Source organism: Salmo salar, chromosome ssa03 (assembly GCF_905237065.1).
Source record: "Salmo salar chromosome ssa03, Ssal_v3.1, whole genome shotgun sequence".
NCBI lineage: Eukaryota > Metazoa > Chordata > Actinopteri > Salmoniformes > Salmonidae > Salmo > Salmo salar.
In genome coordinates this window covers 47,195,195-47,214,291 of record NC_059444.1, presented here as the reverse complement: position 1 = coordinate 47,214,291, position 19,097 = coordinate 47,195,195, and the positions used below count along the sequence as shown (strand labels likewise).

The 19,097-nt window shown below is 43.1% G+C and overlaps 1 protein-coding gene across 2 annotated transcripts; it reads left to right on the top strand.

The window, feature by feature from the left end:
• Nucleotides 1-1,852: 1,852 nt before the first annotated feature.
• LOC106600626 (spermatogenesis-associated protein 2) lies at nt 1,853-7,582 on the top strand. Of its 2 annotated transcripts, none has more exons than XM_014192119.1 (3): nt 1,853-1,960; nt 4,371-5,207; nt 5,390-7,582. In XM_014192119.1, the coding sequence occupies exons 2-3, from the start codon at nt 4,872-4,874 to the stop codon at nt 6,743-6,745; spliced, it is 1,692 nt and encodes a 563-aa protein (XP_014047594.1). In that variant the 5' UTR covers nt 1,853-1,960; nt 4,371-4,871; the 3' UTR covers nt 6,746-7,582. The 2 variants fall into 2 exon arrangements, with proteins under 2 accessions (XP_014047594.1, XP_014047595.1); XM_014192120.2 differs by having other exon boundaries at nt 1,882-1,960; nt 4,782-5,207.
• The last annotated feature ends 11,515 nt before the right edge of the window (nt 7,583-19,097 follow it).

Sequence of the window (19,097 nt, the reverse complement as noted above, 5' to 3'; positions counted from 1 at the left end):
TATGCTATCCATTTCTTCTTTTGTATGTTCTTTGTATGCCATTTTTATATTTCAGAGTTAACCAATGATATTAGGCCACATTTGGCCATGATTACAGACACCTGTGTGTCTTCTGACACTATATAAACGAGTCATCTCGCAGTGTTTGTGATGATACCCTGATGAAGACAGCTTGGCTGTCGAAACGTTGGATATTAAATTTTTGCATCTGAGCTCCTAGAGTGTGCGGCTCTCCCTTATTTTCAAGTTTTCTACTCAGCAAGCCAGCACCTCGCCTTAATTAGGTGTGCGTTTCTTTTTCTTCTAGATTGTGTGTGTTAGTCAGATTATCCAGTGTCCACAGCAACACTATTAATTATGATCTACCCCCAGTAATTCTAAATTCTAATGGCGTACTATGGTTTTAGCCATGCTAATCCTCATATTATGTCTTTCTCCCCTTCCGGAGGGCCTGAGTCTCTTGGACTGTGACTGAGGACACCCTGGCCTGACCTGGATGTGCCTGACCCACTCCCCACACACCCAGAAACTTGGATTTCATTACCTACCATATGACTTTATTAAAAGCCATCTGTCCATTGGGTCTTGAAGTGCGAGTACTTTCTCTATAGTCATTATGGATATTGTCTGAGCCTGCTGGCCATTGATACTGGTTTTACCCTTTCCTTATTGAAATGGTGAATAAAGGAAGACAATGCTTTAATTTTCAATTAAAACACAATGAAGACATTGATAGATTGAATGTATGCTTTTATACTGCCTATCTCTCTATTACAGCAAATCAAATAAAGATTTGTTCAAACTGGATGTGTGAGTTCTTTCCCCAATGATTTCCTAAGGCTGTCAGTTACCATTTACCTTGTCAGTTACAATTTATTCCACTCTATTTGAGTTAAATGTATTTTTTGTGATCACAATAAAATCCTAACAATTCAATAAAAAGACCCACAGTCAGGCAGACAAATCTGAATGTTCTATCATAAAGTGAGAACAATTAGTTTCCCTGGCTGATATGGCTTCTACTTAGAAATACTATAGGAGTACATTAATAGATGACATTCACTGCTATAAACCTGTCTCCAATATAATCGGATAATTTACACAGACCGACTGCGGACCTTCGTGTGAAAAGGCGTTCCATGGTCTGTTTTGTCAAAAAGCTCGATGTTTCCAAAAACAATGATCCCAATAATTTAGGTAGCCTAGTAAACGTTACTCCCTCTGGCATGTTATATTGCGAACTGTCTGGGACACGTTGTTTCCCTGTTGACTACTGAAAGATATTTTACCAATCAAGTCGAAGACGAAATGTACTGCAATACACTGGTCTGAAATATATTAGCATACGTAGGCTATACAGAACCATGGCGGACCCACTGTAAAATTAGTGTTTTTATTGTTTTAAAACGTGTTCCAGTCCAACTTGTCTAGCTCTGCCCAGTGGGACGTGGTTTACGGAGCGCTCTCTTAAATAAGCGCTCGTATCGTCTTATTCTAGTTCTCATCACACCGGCTCACACTGTTCAAACTTGACAACAATCTTCCTCGATATATTTCCCCTCCCTTGTTATTGCTTGTTTCAACTGATTCAAACCCATCCTCTGCCTCCCTCAGTATTTTCAACATCCTCTCTCCCTCCCTCCAATCCCCCTTTATCCAACTCCTTCTGAACATGTTCAACTTTTCCAAGCCTAAATGTATTTTTTGCCTCCTCGAGAGACAGCCCTGTACTCCCTTCACTTTAAACTCGAGCCTCACCACAGCTGCCTGTCAATCAGCAAAGAAACTGTGTTTATTCCGAGTGAATGATTGTTCTGCGGTGGACCCTGCAGGCGCGTCCTTGAACGTGGCCAAGCCCCTCTCCGGAGAGTGCCTGTGCGCCAGCTGATACTGATTAACTGTCAGTACCGGGAGCCTGCGCAGTGAGGCGATGGGGATTTCCAGCAGTACAACGGAAAAGGTAAGGTGCTGCATGTTCGTGGCGTCTCTCTCTCTCTGATAAAACAGGTTTTACAATAACAGAACATTAAACATGCATTTGACTCCACTGTCTGGACATATGTGAAGAGTTTGCATCGCACGCTAGCTTCGCTGTGCGGCTGGGGGCCCATGCCATCAAACAGACACACACTTACTAGCTAGTTAGCTACTGTGGCTAACGCCCATTAGCATCACAGCTTGCCAGCTCTGGCTTGTAAACGCCAATTTCATTGAGTACCCAGCTGATAATTGTTAACGTTGATGTGTGTCGCGTTGTTCAATTTATCACACATCTAACTATAGCCAGAGTAGTAAGCTAACGTCAATTAGTATCACTGCTTGCTAACTCCGTCTTGTACATGACACTTTCACTGCGTACCCAGCTGATCATTGTTGTTAACGTTGCAAGGCGTTATTGTTCAATTTGATGTATAATAACGTTTTAGTCGTGGTTAACTGGTGGGAATAACGCATGCTAACATAGTTGGCATGCTAACCCAGGTGGTTATGTATTTTCAGATGCTAACTAGTTAGCTAGCTTGCTAAGCGGAATACTAGAAGTTTATCCCTTGCCCAGCCGGTCCTATGCCTTCAATTTCGATCACCAAATAGCCACACATGGTTAGCTTAGCCAGGTCAAACACATGTTCACGATTTCACTAATATCATCAATCAATAAATCATAGCACGTTTTTGGGTTCATTCAGTGATTTCATGTAAAAGTACTTCAAAAGATAATTATACCTTTATATTCCTAGAACACAAGTTGAAAATGATACTGTTGCTGCTTCCTGTTATTTTTTTTAAAATATAATTTATAGCAGTGAGTGTCGAAACAACGGTTTTAAATGTCCCAATTCATAATCATTATTCTGAAATATGTTGTGATATGTTGAAGACCAATGCATAAAAAAATACCCACTATAAACACCTGTGTTGAGATGACTTGTATTTTTCCAAATGAGTACCTTTAAACTGCTCATGCAGTGTAACATTTACGAAGCTGTACTCCAGACTGAAATTGATTAGGTTGTTCTACTATAATCAATAGCTCACTCAGATGAATCACTCATGTCAAGACTGTATGGGAATCAATGGAACTAGGATAACTCGCTGCTGCTGCGTGCCATTTGCGCTCTTCTAAAAACAAAGCACAACACTACCTGTCGATAGATTAGAACAGTTAGGAGACGTTTATCAACTCATCTCCTTGTGGGACAATGTTTACGGTAGATGGCCAATACGAAACAGGGCAGTAGTAGTGATTTGCTGATTCCCTTTTCAATTCAAATATAGCAATCGCTTAGTTATGCCTTTCGATTTTGAAATTGTTGCATGTTGATAATTTTATTTACAGCGATCTTGATAATTTTATTTACAGCGATCTGGATGAAAGGAATTGCAGAATTAGCAAGTGCCGGGATGATACAATTATTGTCAAAGTAGTTAGTATCGTGGGAAGGAAACAACACAAAGCAGATTTAATTTCTTTAGGAAAACAGCCCTAGTGTTGGAAACAAACATCATTATCTTGTCATCCAGAGTCACATTTATTTATTTTCCAAGCTATAGCGCACAACATTTTACATACAGCAGGTTTTTTTACAGGACAAACGAGTTTGGTCTGCTTTGTGTTTTCATTTTTGGCAAGGATTTATTTTTTTGGGGTGGGGGAAAAACTCAACTCAACTTCATTGCCCTAGAATTTGCCAGCATATTTGCAGCCCTATAGTTAGCCAAACCTTACACTGACGCAAACCCTTATGTGAATGTCAAAAGGATATTGCTGTGAAATGCAGATTTTGAGATGTATAAAAAATTTATTTACTGCATGGTAAAACATTGTCAATTATATTTCTCTATTTTGAAATCAATACACTTATGCAGGTAAAATGGGTAACTTCAGAGCTAGCTATATTCATGAATCAGCATACCATGTAGCCATCTGCATTTTGAGCTGTTACTTTTTTTGTTGATCATTCATGCAAGGTGGATGCGAGTGCAGTTTTTTGGCTAAATGGTTAGCTAGCTATTTAGTGCACTGTGGGGAAAAACATATCCATGCTACACACTGCACATTTAGTGTCAGTAACGGAGGGGGTGTGTCACTCACTAGGATACATATTCCCATCCCCTCAATCACACACACTGAGATCGATGCTCCCCCTTTGTTTCAATGGGCCATTTAGCATGTTTGGAACAGATCTGGCTGCTGCTGAATCACCTGATGTCAGCATTGCATTCTCTTCAATGGCTGGATGAATGCAGAGAAAGAAGGGAAGTGTCCCAAGCTCAATATGTCATCGTTATTGGCACAGTGAAGTGTGTGTGTGTGGAGTGCGCATATGTGTGTTCAATATCCTACCGCATATCCCTCTTTGTCGTTGCAGCTTGGAGTTTGTTAAAAAAATGCACAGCATCATGATCGTGACCTTCTCTGCCTGGTGACCTTGAATTCACTACTTTTGACAGGGCAGAGGCTAGAGCTCCGGATGCAACTCAGGACCACAACTGTGAACCACCAGCCCCCTCTGGCCTTGTTTTATTTCCCACATTTGCCCTGGAGAGCCCACAGACTGCCAGATAATAAAATAACCAGAGATGCCCAAAAGCAGAGGGTGGTCTTACAGGCAAAAGCCTAACCACCCTAATTAGCCTAAACCAGGAAGCAGTTAAGTTCAATACTACTACCAATCCCCCTTTTGTCTTTAGAATGGTGACGGCTTCCTGATTGAGGCCAGAGGCGTGTTCTTGTGCGTTTCTCAAAATCCTCAGCGGAGTCTATTTGTGTGTGTCCTGAGATGGCGGCAGAGAGGGGCTGCTGAGTGTCGTCCCGGTCCTTGGCATGAGAGAGGAGTGTCACGGCTGAGCAGTTCACTGCTGCGCCGCCAATGGATGCTAAACTGCAAGAGGACCTGTTCCGGAGGTACGTGGCATGCCTGGAGAGGCGGCTGGAGGACGGAGGGGGGAAGGCGGGCCCTGGGAGAGGCACCTCACAGAGGGGCAGCGAGGCCCTACTCTCCACGGCCACGGCCCTGCTGGGGGCCTACCAGCCAGACCCGGGCCAGAGGTTCCGCATGGTGCGTTTCTATGAGGTGGTGGAGAATGCCATGCGCTGCCTGAGAGGCTGCAGTCTGCGTGGCCTGGAGAGAGCCTTCCTCACCCTGGAGACGGTCTGCACCAACCTGCTGCTCTTCCCCTGGAAGAAAGAGTTCCGCTGCATCAAGGTACGTACCATCATCTAAAGCTTCTGGAATGGATGTGTTTCTCTCATCTGACTGTTCTGATGGCAGGATTGTTGTAGTTTATTAATATGGTCCCTGAGGTTAAACATTGTATTGTATGCATTTCAATGAATTTGCTGGAACAATCCTTAATAATTGTCCTCCTTTGTGTCTCCCCCTTCTAGACCTTCACGGGCCCGTATGTCTACCACCTTCAGGCTGTCTTGTGCGATGCCGATCTCCGTTCCCTCCTGCGTTCCATGGGCTACTCCCGTGACCATGAGCTGCAGTTCCACGTCCGGGACCACCCTGGTGGCCCGGCCCACCTCCGGCAGCTAGCCTTCGAGCTGTTCCTGGCCCAGGCAGAGTGTCGTCTCCTGGGGGAGGTGGTGGCTCTGGCCCGGGGCTCAGCTTCTGAGTTGGAGGCCCTGGAGCAACGGAGGGGCTGCCGGGACGACGCAGCCGGCTGTGCCGAGGTCCTTCGGCGGCGGGACAGCCTCGGGGCTGACATGGCCCGGCTCTCTGTGCGACCAGTGGACATAGGTCACCCTCACCATCTGAGGAGAGGGGGAAGGCCGTCCAAGTCAGTGGATGTGACGGATGGAGCGGGGCATTGGCACACAGCCAGTAAGCCTGTCCTGAAAGCCTCTCTGAGCCTGAGGAAGGAGCCTCTGTTTGTGGATGCAGAGGAGGACATAAAGGATGAGATCATCAGGCCCAGCACCTCCACATCCATGTTTTCTGTGGCAGCCCCGCCTTCTTACAGCCCCTTGGCTGACTTCTTCCCTATCCAATCACCGCCCTCGGTTGATGCCTACTCCTCCTACCACCTCTCCTCATTGGATGAGATTGATCTGTACACAGAGAGAGGTGGGCCTGGGGTTGGAGGTCGACAGACGCCTTCCAGACCTTCATCCAGGGAGCCCTGGGATGCCAGGGACGGCTGGGCACTCAAAGCCCATGGCGGACTCTCTTCTCTGGGGGTGAAGTGTCAGGGTTGTGGCCTGGGCTGCTCCAGCCTGGCCGCCTGCCCTAGGTGTGAAATGATCCTGTGCTCGGCCTGTCACGACATCGACCCCTCCCCCTGTTGCGGCCTGCAGGAGTACCCAACCCCCAAATCACCCCGCCCCATGGATGGCTACCTCCCCGTCAAGGAGAAGCTGTCAGTATACTCCAACACCCACTCTCCTCACCCCCACATGCACCCTCATCCCCTCACCCACCAGCACACCCACCCCCACCCCCAGATGGTGGAGAAACCCCTCATGGCCACCAAGCTGTTTCCCAGCAAGTCGGTTGCCGTGGCGTCAGCCATGGTAGCCAATGCTGACCGAGCAAGTCTGGGGGGGTCGCGGTGCGGGTTCTGTAACAAGCCGGGTGCGTCTCACACCTGTGTGAACTGCTCCAAGGTATCGTGTGACTCGTGCATGAGCCTGTACGGCAAAGACTTGTGCACACGTAAAAACCCCCAGCACACCTTTGTCCCCAACCATCAGCTCAACTTTAAGTCTGGAACCATATCACACCTGGTGTACCGATGAGCCAGGAACAGGGAGTGAACTCTCACTTTCCTCTCACCCTTCCCTTGTACCCTTGCACTCTCCCCTGCGCTTTCTTTCCTCCCCTCACTCATATTGTCTCTATCAGATGTATGGCTCTGGAATACATACATTACACATGCTCTCTCTGCCTTGTAAAAGATCATGCTTTTTTAACTGGTTCCTCTTCTTCCTTACTGCTCCACCCACTCTAGCTTAGTCATGTGACGTCGTAGGGCTTCCCAATCCCTTAAATCTATTCCTCCTTCAAACGAAACGGGGAAAAAGAGAGCGCCAGACGGCTCGAAGGAAAGCCGTCCAAACAAAACAAACGCTGACATAACTTCTCAGCTGAGGAGACTCCGTTAGATGTGTCGTAGAGAAGACTTCTGAAACTGGATTGTGTGCGCTGATTAACTTTTTAACCTTGAAAACCAATAGGAAAGAACACTGAACTTACACTGGAATTAAATAGTATATATTTTCAATGGTTCATTCCGTAGATCAATGTGAGACTGTTAGTTGGGTGGTGAAAGAGGCTGGAGTGAATATTTGGTGTGGGGGTTGATGCTTTAAAGGGATATTTTGAGACTATTATGGCAACTGACCACTATTTAAAGAACAATCACTTGTAAATGTACCCTTAAATATTTAAAGTGTATGGCTGAGGTTTACATGCTGCTGTGGAAATAACCTGTTTTCTTGTATCATTTTCTCTATCATATCACAACACACCGCAATCCTCAATCTCATTGCTATCATGCTGATATGTCACCCAGCTTCTTGGAGGTGGCTGTTGTTTTGAATAATCCAATAAACTGGAGGACCCTAAGAATTTAAGTCTGAAGCCAGTGACAGTCCTGAGACTATATAAGAACTTCACTCTTTGCTACACTGGCATTTAGACACTACAGGTAGAAGTTTCTGTTCTGTGACAGCTTACCCAGATGGTAATTCTCCCAACTGATCTTCGGTTAGTGTTTGACAACTTGTTCTTTCTCCCATTTACAGTCGGGTTTGAAATTATTGACACGCTTGATAAAGATAAGCAAAAAAATTATATAAATCAAATACTGAGCTATATTGTGTGCTGAAAAAAATGTGCATACCTATTTTCATGTCAGTGAACTAATGTAAACACTTGGAGTTTACTAAATGGCATTTGGATTGTAGCTGCTGCTTTGGTCAGAGGTGAAAATAGAGCTTTTTGGCCACGCACACCAGTGGTGGGTTTGGCGGTGAAATGAGAATGCAGAAAAGAACCCCATACCTACTGTAAAATATGGTGGTGGATCTTTTGATGTTATGGGGCTATTTTGCTTCCACTGGTCCTGGGGCCCTTAAGGTGGGGGCGGGACTAGTAACTGGAAGCATTTCGCTACACTCACATTAACATCTGCTAACCATGTGTATGTGACCAATAAAATTAGATTTGATTCGGAATGTTGCAAGATCGAATCCCCAAGCTGACAAGGTAAAAATCTGTCGTTCTGCCCCTGATCAAGGCTGGGGCCGTTTCTAGGCTGTCATTTTAAATAAGAATTTGTTCTTAACTGACTTGCCTAGTTAAATGAAGGTTAAATAAAAAGGTCAACAGCATCATGAACTCAGGACATTTTAGGCCAACATTTGGTTGCCTCTGCTAGGGGGAAAAACATTTTCTGCAAGTGAATCTTTCAGCAAGACAATAATCCCAAAGTGCACATCAAAATTCACAAAGCAATTGTTAATTGACAAAATCAACAGTTTGCAATGGCAATTTGTCTCAGGACTTGAATCCCATTGAAAACCTATGGTTTGAATTGAAGAGGGCAGTCCATAAGCGCAGACTAAGGATTTTTGCTCATCTTTATAATGAGTACATTTTTTTACCCCATTGTATAACCTCACCCACAGTTCAGTCCATTTACTAAATATGGGCAAGCAGGAGCTGCAGGGGTGATTTTACACTCTGCTAAACACAGGCCTCCCTGTGGGCAGTGACACTTCACACGAACAAAGTTAAATGTTCTGGCCATGCTGAAATCCTTATACACAGGTCTCCCTGTGGGCAGTGACACTTCACACGTACAAAGTTAAACGTTCTGGCCATGCTGAAATCCTTATACACAGGTCTCCCTGTGGGCAATGACACTTCACACGTACAGAGTTAAACGTTCTGGCCGTGCTGAAGTCCTTATACACAGGTCTACCTGTGGGCAGTGACACTTTACACGGACAAAGTTAAACGTTCTGGCCATGCTGAAATCCTTATACACAGGTCTCCCTGTGGGCAATGACACTTCACACGTACAAAGTTAAATGTTCTGGCCATGCTGAAATCCTTATGTGGTGAGTGATGAAGTCACAAAGTCTTTGCAAAAAACACAGGACTGTAAAATTCACAGTTTAATAAAGAGACTTGTGGATAAGGTTATGGGTTAGAAAAATACACAACACAGCACGAAAAGGGAAGTGTTTTGTTTCTGACTGATGAACCCAATTGGCCACTGCTGCCTTACATTATTCTTTCAACAACAGCTCTAGCTAGAGAAGGGTGATTTTGTCAGCGTCTATGCACTATTGGGGCGGCAGGTAGCCTAGTGGTTAGAGCGTTGGGCCAGTAACCCAAAAGGTTGCTAGGTTGAATCCCAGAGCTGACGAGGTAAAAGTCTGTCGTTCTGCCCCTGAACAAGGCAGTTAACCCACTGTTCTTAGGCCGTCATTGTAAATAATAATTTGCCTAGTTAAATAAAGGTTAAATTCCAAGTCAACCTCTAGCCCTAGGTGCTTAGCCTTGTCTCAGCTCTCTGCTTTAGGGATGTCCAATGAAAATCATTGTCAGGCCATACGCATAACGAAAGTCAGAGAAGTTGGACTTAAGACATTGGCTGTGTTTCCAACATCTGGCTTGTCTACTACTTACTTAAACTGCATACTGTGTACTAATTGTACTACATAATAAGAATGTACTGTGTTGTAAAAACAAATGCAGTAAGCAACATATCAGGATACTAGGCTCATCCTACTGTGAATGCGTCATCTAATGTGCAATTTGTTATTTCCCGCCATACGTTCATTTTGGTAAAGTGCGTCACCCTCAGATGATTATCAGCTTCTGTAAGACACACCTGGATCTCAAAAGACGACTCTCTTCCTCAGTAGTGTGCAGCGAATTCTACTAGGTAAAAAGAAGAAATGAGTATGATATCCTGGCATTTAAAGTATACTAAATTTCTGCTCTACGGATCCCCAATGGAGTCAGTTTTAAAAAGGCCTACTGAAATCCTCATTGATGTACTGTAATTGCTTGGTCTATTACTTGGTGAAAGCTATGTAGTGGAATGTATTACATCTGTCATTACCTCAAGGAAGGGTGCTACTGCATTTTTTTGAACTTGGTTGAAATGTCTTTCCAGAGTGGCCTTAAGGAGCAGTGCAATTCACTTTTGACCTCTTCTCCTCGTTCATCTAGTGATGTTTCCGAAAGGGCCAAAAAGATTGCCTAATGGATATGGTCCAATACTTTATAAATGTTCTTATTTCAAGAAGCACTTTCACCAGGTGATCTCTATTTGGCTCTCACCTCCCGCTGAGTGTGTTTCTGTCACAGACACAGCTTCTGTGCAGAGTATCATCTCTTTACACTGTCTGGCTAGAAACATGTTAACATCTCAGGGACCAATAGGACACAATTAAAATCTCTGCAGAATCTGTACTGAATATGCATGAAAGAAACACCCATTGTCTTCACAGACCAAAAGGAACACAGAGAGAACAGGCCATTGGGCATAACCTACTCTGTATTCTAGCCAGTAGAGAAATGGAAACAAATGACGAACTAGTAGTCACAGCAAGCCCATGACAAAATGTCATTGAGCAGCTTTGATGCCGCCAATTTGATTCGCTGCCATTTGTATATATTTTTTCACACATGAAACTTCCTATGTGACAGAGAAATCAATCATCCCTCTTCTCTCTTTGTGGTTATCTTACCAGTATGAAAAGTGGTGGTGTTGCCCCGACCCACAAATCCTCTCCTCACCCGGCATGCTCTGTAGATCCAGCCTGGAACCTTATCTTTACCCCCTCTCCTCCCCCTCCACCCATTGACAGTGAGGAGCATCGCAGAATATCTGTGTAGAGGGGTTCAACCCCCACTATCACGACACGGCCATACAGGGAGAGGAGGAGGGAAAATAGCCAACATTGTAAATTGGTGAAAAGTATGTACAGTTGAAGTCAGAGGTTTACATACACCTTAGCCAAATACATTTAAACTCAGTTTTTCACAATTCTTGACATTTAATCCTCGTAAAAATTCCCTGTCTTAGATCAGTTAGGATCACCACTTTATTTTAAGAAGGTGAACTGTCAGAATAATAGTAGAAAGAATGATTTATTTCAGCTTTAATTTCTTTCATCACATTCCCAGTGGGTCAGAAGTTTGCATACACTCAATTAGTATTTGGTAGCATTGCCTTTAAATAGTTTAACTTGGGTCAAACGTTTCGGGTAGCCTTCCACAAGCTTCTCACAATAAGTTGGGGGAATTTTGGCCCATTCCTCCTGACAGAGCTTGTGTAACTGAGTCAGGTTTGTAGGCCTCTTTGCTCGCACATGCTTTTTCAGTTCTCTCCACATATTTTCTATAGGATTGAGGTCAGGGCTTTGTGATGGCCACTCCAATATCTTGACTTTGTTGTCCTTAAGCCATTTTGACACAACTTTGGAAGTATGCTTGGGGTCATTGTCCATTTGGAAGACCCATTTGCGACCAAGCTTTAACTTACTGATGTCTTGATGTTGCTTCAATATATCCACATTTTCCTTTCTCATGATGCCATGTATTTTGTGAAGTGCACTTGTCCCTCCTGCAGCAAAGCACCCTCACAACATGAGGCTGCCACGCCCGTGCCTCACGGTTGGGATGGTGTTCTTCGGCTTGCAAGCCTCCCCCTTTTTCCTCCAAACAGAATGATGGTCATTATGGCCAAACAGTTCTATTTTTGTTTCATCAGACCAGAGGACATTTCTCCAATCTTTGTCTTTGTCCCCATGTCTTTGTCCCCAATCTTTGTCCCCATGTGCAGTTGCAAACCGTAGTCTGGCTTTTTGATGGCGGCTTCTTCCTTGCTGAGCGGCCTTTCAGGTTATGTCGATATAGGACTCGTTTTACTGTGGATATTGATACTTTTGTACCTGTTTCCTCCAGCATCTTCACAAGGTCCTTTGCTGTTGTTCTTGGATTGATTTGCACTTTTTGCACCAAAGTACGTTCATCTCTAGGAGAACTCATCTCCTTCCTGAGCGGTATGACGGCTGCGTGGTCCCATGGTGTTTATACTTGCGTACTATTGTTTGTACAGATGAACGTGGTACCTTCAGGTGTTTGGAAATTGCTCCCAAGGATGAACCAGACTTTTTCTGAGGTCTTGGATTTCTTTTGATTTTTCCATGATGTCAAGCAAAGAGGCACTGAGATTGAAGGTAGGCCTTGAAATACATCCACAGGTACACCTCCAACTGACTCAAATGATGTCAATTAGCCTATCAGAAGCTTCTAAAGCCATGACATAATTTTCTGGAATTTTCCAAACTGTTCAAAGGCACAGTCAACTTAGTGTATGTAAACTTCTGACCCACTGGAATTGTGATACAGTGAAAAATAAGTGAAAAAATCTGTCTGCAAATAATTGTTGGAGAAAGTACTTGTCATGCACAAAGTAGATGTCCTAACTGACTTTCCAAAACTATAGTTTATTAACAAGAAATTTGTGGAGTGGTTGAAAAACGAGTTTTAATGACTCCAACCTAATTGGATGTAAACTTCCGACTTCAACTGTATGTTTTCATGGAAAACAAGTACAATTCAAAGTAGCTCCAAACTTTTGAACGGTAGTGTGTGTGTGTGTGTGTGTGTGTGTGTGTGTGTGTGTGTGTGTGTGTGTGTGTGTGTGTGTGTGTGTGTGTGTGTGTGTGTGTGTGCGCACACAGTACCAGTAAAACATGTGGACACACCTACTCATTCAAGGGGTTTTCTTTATCTTTACTATTTTCTACATTGTAGAATAATAGTGAAGACAACAAAACTATGAAATTACACACAGAATCATGTAGTAACCAAAGACGTTTTAAACGAATCAAAATATATTTCAGATTCTTCAAAGTAGCCACCCTTTGCCTTGATGACAGCTTTGCACACTTGGCATTCTCTCAACCAGCTTCATGAGGTAGTCACCCGGAATGCATTTCAATGAACAGGTGTGCCTTGTTAAAAGTTTTGTGGAATTTATTTCCTTAATGTGTTTGAGGCAATCAGTTGTGTTGTGACAAGGTAGGGTTGGTATACATAAGATAGTCCTATTTGGTAATATACCAAGTTCATATTATGTCAAGAACCGCTCAAATAAGCAAAAAGAACCGACAGTCCATCATTACTTTAACACATGAAGGTCAGTCAATACGGAAAATGTCAAGAACTTTCAAAGTTTCTTCAAGTGCAGTCGCAAATACCATCCAGCGCTATGATGAAACTGGCTCTCATGAGGACCGCCATAGGAAAGGAAGACCCAGAGTTACCTTTGCTGCAGAGGATAAGTTCATAAGAGTTACCAGCCTCAGAAATTGCAGCCCAAATAAATGCTCACAGAGTTCAAGTAACTGACACAGCTCAACATCAACTGTTCAGAGGAGACTGTGAATCAGGCCTTCATGGTCAAAATGCTGCAAAGAATCCACTACTAAAGGACACCAATTAGAAGAAGAGACTTGCTTCGGCTAAGAAACATGAGCAATGGACATTAGACCGGTGGAAATCTGTCCTTTTGTCTGATGAGTTAAATTCTTTTGATTTTTGGTTCCAACCGCTGTGTCTTTGTGAGACGCAAAATAGGTGAACGGATGATCTCTGCATATGTGGTTCCCACCGTGAAGCATGGTGTGGGGTGCTTTGCTGGTGACACTGTCTGATTTATTTAGAATTGAAGGCACACAACCAGCATGGCTACCACGGCATTCTGCAGCGATACGCAAACTCATCTAGTTTGTGCTTAGTTGGACTATCATTTGTTTTTCAACAGGACAATTACCCAAAACACACCTCCAGGCTGTGTTAGGGCTATTTGACCAAGAAGGAGAGTGATGGAGTGCTACATCAGATGACCTGGCCTCCACAATCCCCCGAACTCAACCCAATTGAGATGGTAAAATTTGTAAGAATAATGAAAAATACAACACTAATATATCTTGATTACATAAGTATTCAACCCACTGAGTCAATACATGTTAGAATGACATTTGGCAATGATTACAGCTGTGAGTTTTTATGGGTAAATTCTCCAAGAGCTTTCCACGCCTGGAATGTGCAACATTTGCCCATTTTATTATTTTCTAAATTCTTCAAACTTTGTCAATTTGGTTGTTCATTATTGCTAGGCAACCATTTTATGGTCGTGCCATATATTTTCAAGCAGATTTAAGTCAAAACTGTAACTCAGCCACTCAGGGACATTAGCTTTCTTCTTGGTAAGAAAGTCCAGTGTAGATTTGGCCTTGTGTTTTAGGTTATTGTCCTGCTGAAAGATGAATTCATCTCCCAGTGTTGGAAAGCAGACAACCAGGTTTTCCTTTAAGATTTTGCCTGTGGTAAGCTCCATTCCATTTCTTTTTTATCCTTAAAAACTCCCCAGTCCTTAACGATTACAAGCATACCCACAACATGATGCAGCCACCACTAGGCTTGAAAATATAGAGAATTGTACTCAGTGAAAAACGTTTTTTTATTTTTATGGATTTGCCCAAAACATAACTCTTTGTTCAGGACAAAAGGTTAATTGCTTTGCCATTTTTTTTTGCATTATTAATTTAGTGTCTTGTTGCAAACAGGATGCATGTTTTGGAATATTTTTTATTCTGTACAGTCTTCCTTCTTTTAACTCTGTCAGTTAGGTCAGTATTGTGGAGTTGATCCATCCTCAGTTGCCTCCTATCACAGCCATTAAACTCTAACTGCTTTAAATTCACCGTTGGCCTCATGGTGAAATCCCTTAGTGGTTGCCTTCCAACTAATGAGTTAGGAAGGACGCCTGTGTCTTTGTAGTGAGTGGGTGTATTGATGCATCCTCCAAAGTGTAATTAATAACTTCACCATGCTCAAAGGGATATTCTGTCTACTTTTCTAATTTGTATCCATCTACCAATCGGTGTCATTCTTTGTGAGGTATTGGAAAACCTCCCTGGTCTTTGTGGTTGAATCTGTTTGAAATTATCTGCTCAACTGAGGGACATTACATGTATGTGTGGGGTACAGAGATGAGGTAGTCATTGAAAAATAATGTTAAACACAATTATTGCACACAGAGTGAATATATGCAACTTTTATGTGACTTGTTAAGCAAATGTTTACTCTAGTCTTGCCATAACAAAGGGGTTGAATACTTATTGAATCAAGACATTTCAACTTTACATTTTTTATTAATTTGTAGAAATTGCATGTAGGCCTGTGAGAAAATAAAATCTAAATTTAATAGCCCAGAACTACACGGGAGGATCTTGTCAATGATCTCAAGGCAGCTGAGACCATAGTCACCAAGAAAACATTTGGTAACACACTACGCCGTGAAGGACTGAAATCCTGCAGCGCCCGCAAGGTCCCCCTGCTCAAGAAAGCACATATACATGCCCGTCTGAAGTTTGCCAATGAACATCTGAATGACTCAGAGGACAACTGGGTGAAAGTGTTGTGGTCAGATGAGACCAAAATGGAGCTCTTTCGCATCAACTCGCCGTGTTTGGAGGAGGAGGAATGCTGCCTATGACCCCCAAGAACACCATCCCAACCGTCAAACATGGAGGTGGAAACATTATGCTTTGGGGGTGTTTTTCTGCTAAGGGGACAAGACAACTTCACCGCATCAAAGGGACGATTTACGGGGCCATGTACCGTCAAATCTTGGGTGAGAACCTCCTTCCCTCAGCCAGGGCATTGAAAATGGGTCGTGGATGGGTATTCCAGCATGACAATGACCCAAAACACACAGCCAAGGCAACAAAGGAGTGGTTCATGAAGAAGCACATTAAGGTCCTGGAGTGGCCTAGCCAGTCTCCAGACCTTAATCCCATAGAAAATCTGTGGAGGGAGCTGAAGATTCGAGTTGCCAAACGTCAGCCTCGAAACCTTAATGACTTGGAGAAGATCTGCAAAGTGGAGTGGGACAAAATCCCTCCTGAGATGTGTGCAAACCTGGTGGCCAACTACAAGAAACGTCTGACCTCTGTGATTGCCAACAAGGGTTTTGCCACCAAGTAGTAAGTCATGTTTTGCAGAGGGGTCAAATACTTATTTCCCTCATTAAAATGCTAATCATTTTATAACATTTATGACATGAGTTTTTCTGGATTTTTGTTGTTGTTGTTATTCTGTCTCTCACTGTTCAAATAAACCTACCATTAAAATTATAGACTGATCATTTCTTTGTCAGTGGGCAAATGTACAAAATCAGCAGGGGATCAAATACTTTTTTCCCTCACTGTATATATGTGTGTATATATAAACACAATGTGTGGATACCACTTCAAATTTGTGAATTAGGCTATTTCAGCCACACCTGTTGCTGACAGGTGTATAAAATTGAGCACACAGCCATGCAATCTCCACAAGTAACATTGGCAGTGCAATGGCCTTACTGAAGAGCTCAGTGACTTTTAACGTGGCACCTTCATAGGATTCCACCTTTCTAACAGTTCGTCAAATGTCTGCCCTGCTAGTGCTGCCCCGGTCAACTGTAAGTGCTGTTATTGTGAAGTGGAAACGTCTAAGAGCAACAATGGCTCAGCTGTGAAGTGGTAGGCCACACAAGCTCACAGAATGGAACCGTGGAGTGCTGAAGCGCGTAAAAATCGGCACAAGAACTGTTCATCGGGAGTTTCATGAAATGTGTTTCCATGGCCGAGTGCGCAATGCCAAGCGTCGGCTGGAGTGGTGTAACGTTTACCATGGGGGTAGGCTAGTTACCCCATCAAATTAATGCTTTGGTGGGAGAAAAAGGGGGATCGTGAATGAAGTTAATGAAATGTTTTCACAATTCTGTGCTGGCGCAAAACGTAATCATCACATGTATACACACATTGTAATTTTCCCATAATTTATGGCAAGTAGGAATACATTTACTTTTTAGTTTTTCTAATTTCAGACAAGTAGGCCATAGTGCTACGGCTATGTAGCCTACCTGTGATATCTACGCTCACCTTGAATGGAACTGCAATCTGTCCTTGTGACCAGCAGAGGGTGGTAGGTACCTACAGACCACAGCTTGTTGGACTTAACCTCTGACAAAATAAGTACTAAATATAAGGCATCCTATTTGTCTTTAAATAATATCACATTTTAAATTATAGTAGCGTATGAGTGACCAATACATAATATACATACAGTATTGTCAGCATGGCAACAATATATTTGATTAATCAAATAATTTGTCATAATATGATCAGATTTGGTACAGAGTTGCCATAACAATATACAGGCATACAATACAGCAGTTGCGTATAAATTGATGTAACCTTTAGGGGTAGATTTGGGATGGAACATTAATCTACCATAGGGCTAGGTGGAGCTTTCATCCTATGAATTACACCAATGAATTCCCTTCTAATCTAAGAAGTGCCGCTAGGTGACTGCTCTGTGTGCAGAGTGTTTTGTGTGCATCAAATGGGTGTGTGTGTGCAATGGGTGTGTGCCTTTGCAGTGTGTGTGTTTGCATTTGTAGTGTGTGTATGTGTGTGCCTTTGCAGCATGTGTGTGTGCCTGTGCAGTGTGTGTTTGCATTTGTAGTGTGTGTGCCTTTGCAGCATGTGTGTGCCTGTGCAGTGTGTGTGTCCGTGCAGTATGTGTGTGTGCCGGTGCTGCGTGCTGCACCTCGTGCCGTTGGTTTCCCTCAGAGACGGTGGGCTCCTCATCACCCAGCATCACCAGGACATTCTGGGCTATATTTAGACTGGGATAACAGCTAGACCCATGGCATGCTAAATTTGGACCTGGTTCAAAGTTAACACCATAACAGCCTAAATTAAACACCATATGTGACCGACCGCCTCGATTCGGTCTTATGTAGCAAAATTTGAAATTTTATTTTTTACATTGGATAAAAGTAAAGACTCAGAGCTAGAAATGGTATACAATACACTGCAATTGAGGAACAATGTCAAAGTAATTTTGCTTTGAAAGTTGATAAACTTGTAAACCCCACTTTTCAGAAAACGGCCTGTGAATATTTTGGTACACCTACTGGAGAACTCTTCTTTGTCTAAACCCATTCAGCATTGTTCACACCCTCTTAAGCTTTAGCCCCACCCATCTCTTTAAAAACGGTTTCACCGAGTCTGAACAATGACATGAATAACATAGAGCTGGCGGGTTTTATGCTTTTTTGTCAGGATAGAACGGCTGCCTCTGGAAAGACAAGGGGTGGCGGTCTGTGTATATTGGTAAACAACAGCTGGTGCACAAAATCTAAGGAAGTCTTGAGTTTTTTCTCACCTGAGGTAGAGTATCTCATGATAAACTGTAGACCACACTATTTACCAAAAGAGTTTGCATCTATATTCTTCGTAGCTGTCTATTTGTCACCACAAACCGACGCTGGCAGTATGGCCACATTCCATGAGCTGTATACAGCCATAAGGAAACAGGAAAACGCTCATCTAGTGGCTGGGGACTTTAACTTCTTTGGGAACGGGGGGCAGTATTGAGTAGCTTGGATGAATAAGGTGCCCAGAGTAAACTGCCTGCTACAGAGTAAACTGCCCAGAAGCTAGAATATGCATATAATTCATCGATTTGGATAGAAAACACTCTAAAGTTTCCAAAACTGTTAAAATAATGTATTTGAGTATAACTGAACTCATATGGCAGGCAAAAACCTGAGAAAAATCCAACCAGGAAGTGGGAAATCTGCCTATCCAATATACTGTGTCTATGATTGCACTTCCTAAGGCTTCCACTAGATGTCAACAGTCTTTAGAACGTTGTTTCAGGCTTCTACTGTGAAAGGGGAGCGAATAAGAGCTGTTTGAACCAGGGGTCTGGTTGAAAGCCTTGAGTGGCCGCCCGCGAGCTCCGTTCCCTTTCCTTTCTAAAGACAAAGGAATTGTCCGGTTGGAATATTATTGAAGATTTGTGATAAAAACATCCTAAAGATTGATTATATACATCGTTTGACATGTTTATATGAACTATAATGGAACTTTTTAACTTTTCGTCTGCACTTTGTGAGCGAGTCTTGTGCATTTGGATTACTGGACTAAATGTGCGAACAAAAAGGAGGTATTTGGACATAAAGATGAACTTTATCGAACAAAACAAACATTTATTGTC